Source organism: Pseudophryne corroboree, unplaced genomic scaffold (assembly GCF_028390025.1).
Source record: "Pseudophryne corroboree isolate aPseCor3 unplaced genomic scaffold, aPseCor3.hap2 scaffold_901, whole genome shotgun sequence".
NCBI classification, from domain to species: Eukaryota; Metazoa; Chordata; class Amphibia; order Anura; family Myobatrachidae; genus Pseudophryne; species Pseudophryne corroboree.
In genome coordinates this window covers 106,332-108,496 of record NW_026970481.1, presented here as the reverse complement: position 1 = coordinate 108,496, position 2,165 = coordinate 106,332, and the positions used below count along the sequence as shown (strand labels likewise).

Genomic DNA, 2,165 nt, shown 5'->3' with positions numbered 1-2,165 from the left:
TAATACCAGCGGGTCAGCTTTTACATTGATTACCAGAGGCACCAATTGCAGCACCTTGTTTTACCCCATGTAATTTCACACAGGACCCTGCAGCATCATTCAGGAACCAGCACGGTGGTAACTATTACGGCGTGTATGCCTCAAGTAACTTTAACCTATTGCGGATTTATATCATCTAAAACTACACTGGGACGCCAGTGTTTTTAGTAGTTGTTATTATATAAAGAGCTTTTCCCTGTTTAAATCAACAGTGAGTTTTACAGTTTGCTGTCATAATCAGCACAGTTTTAGGTTAGACACATTATTACTTTTTAATGTGCACATTATAAGGCTAGGACATATGTGTCTTTTTAATATGTTTCATATATAAATTGATTCTTTTGTATCTGTTGAATTTAACAATTTGATATAAATATTTGTGATTTAAAAGAGTTGCATTGAGTCAATTATTCACCCTGCTAGACTGCACTTAATTAATTAATCAATTTATCATTCAATCAACTACTAATAAATTTGGAGCGCAGAGCATATTTCTCTATTGTTTTTATATATATTTTATAATTATGTTCGAATATTTAAAACTTTTTGCAGAGACTGCCTAATCTTGTGGTTTCTAAGGCTGTAGATAATGGGATTCATCATGGGAGTCACCACTACATATAATATAGAATAGAACTTTTTTTTGATATGTGAGCTGTCTTCTGATGACCCCATGTAAACAATCATTAGGGTTCCATAATATATGCATACAGTAGCTAGGTGGGAGCTGCATGTGGAGAAGGCTTTTTTCCTTCCACTGTTGAGAGAAATCTTTAGTATGGCGTAGAAAATGATCATATAGGTTACGATAATTACTGAAAAAGGAATAAAGATAAAAACAACAGAGAAGAAAAAATCAACCAGTAACAACAATGAATTGTCTGATGTGGATATTTCTAAAATTGGGTCAGAATCACAGAAGAAATGGTCAATGTACTTTAGACCACAGAATTGTAATTGCAAAACCAAAATTAATTCACCCGATGCAATAAACACCAATAACCAAGAAGCAGCAATAATTTTTCTGCAAACATCGGGTGACATTATGGAATTGTAACGCATCGGATTGCAAATGGCCAAATATCTATCATAAGACATTATAGCAATAACAATACACTGCACTAATTCAAAAATATCAAAAAAGTAAATCTGCATGAGGCAACCGGTGACAGACACTTCTTTTGTATCGCTTAATATGATATCCAACATCATTGGTATAACGGTTGTGGTTATTAAGATATCAGCGACTGCTAGTTGTGTAAGGAAGATGAACATTGGAATTTTGAGGCGTTCACTAATCGACACCAAAACAACGATGATCAGGTTCCCATTGAGCACCACAATATAGGAGAAGAGGAACAGGATGAAAAATAGAATCTTGTATGAATATAGACCTTTAAATCCAAGAAGTATAAACACTGTGACTGCAGTCTGGTTGTCCTCACACATTTTGAGTGGGTAGAGAAGATGTCACTGAGCACAACTTGTATCCTGCAAGAACATTAACTTGATTAAACTGATTTATTAACTAGCAACCGGTCAGTAAACTATGATCATATATCAAGGATTATGTCTCCACCATAATATTACAACAAATATTTTGATAATGAACCCATTCTTTAGGTCAATTTTGTCAGAGGACAAATACCACACAACTACACACCATGCAAATGTTTTGGGGCTGTGAAAAGAAGACAGCACTAGGAGGAAACGCAAGCAAACATGAGGAGAACTTTCAAACACCACATAGAATTACACTTACTCTATGATCTCTGGAAAAGGAGTGATTTAAAGGCCAATAATACATATTTTCATATATTACATTTATATATTACATTGTATTATTATTGTTATTATTAATAATAATAATAATAATAAACAACATGAACTATCCCAACTCCAGATGACACCAATTTTGCCTAGCCTCATACAGTGTATCTGGAAAGTATTCACAGCACTTCACTTTTTTCACATTTTGATATGTTACAGCTGGAATAAATTATTTTTTTACCCTCCAAATTCTCCACACAACACCCCATAATGAAAGCATTAAAAAAAAATTTTTTTGAGATTTTTGCAAATTTATTAAAAATAAAAACTAAGAAATGATATGTACATAAGTATTC

The 2,165-nt window shown here is 33.2% G+C and overlaps 1 protein-coding gene across 1 annotated transcript; it reads right to left on the bottom strand.

Annotated features, from left to right (window-relative positions):
- Positions 1–561: 561 nt before the first annotated feature.
- Positions 562–1,488, bottom strand: LOC135045363 (olfactory receptor 11A1-like). Its single transcript, XM_063955287.1, has one exon. The coding sequence runs from the start codon at positions 1,486–1,488 to the stop codon at positions 562–564; it is 927 nt and encodes a 308-aa protein (XP_063811357.1).
- Positions 1,489–2,165: the final 677 nt, after the last annotated feature.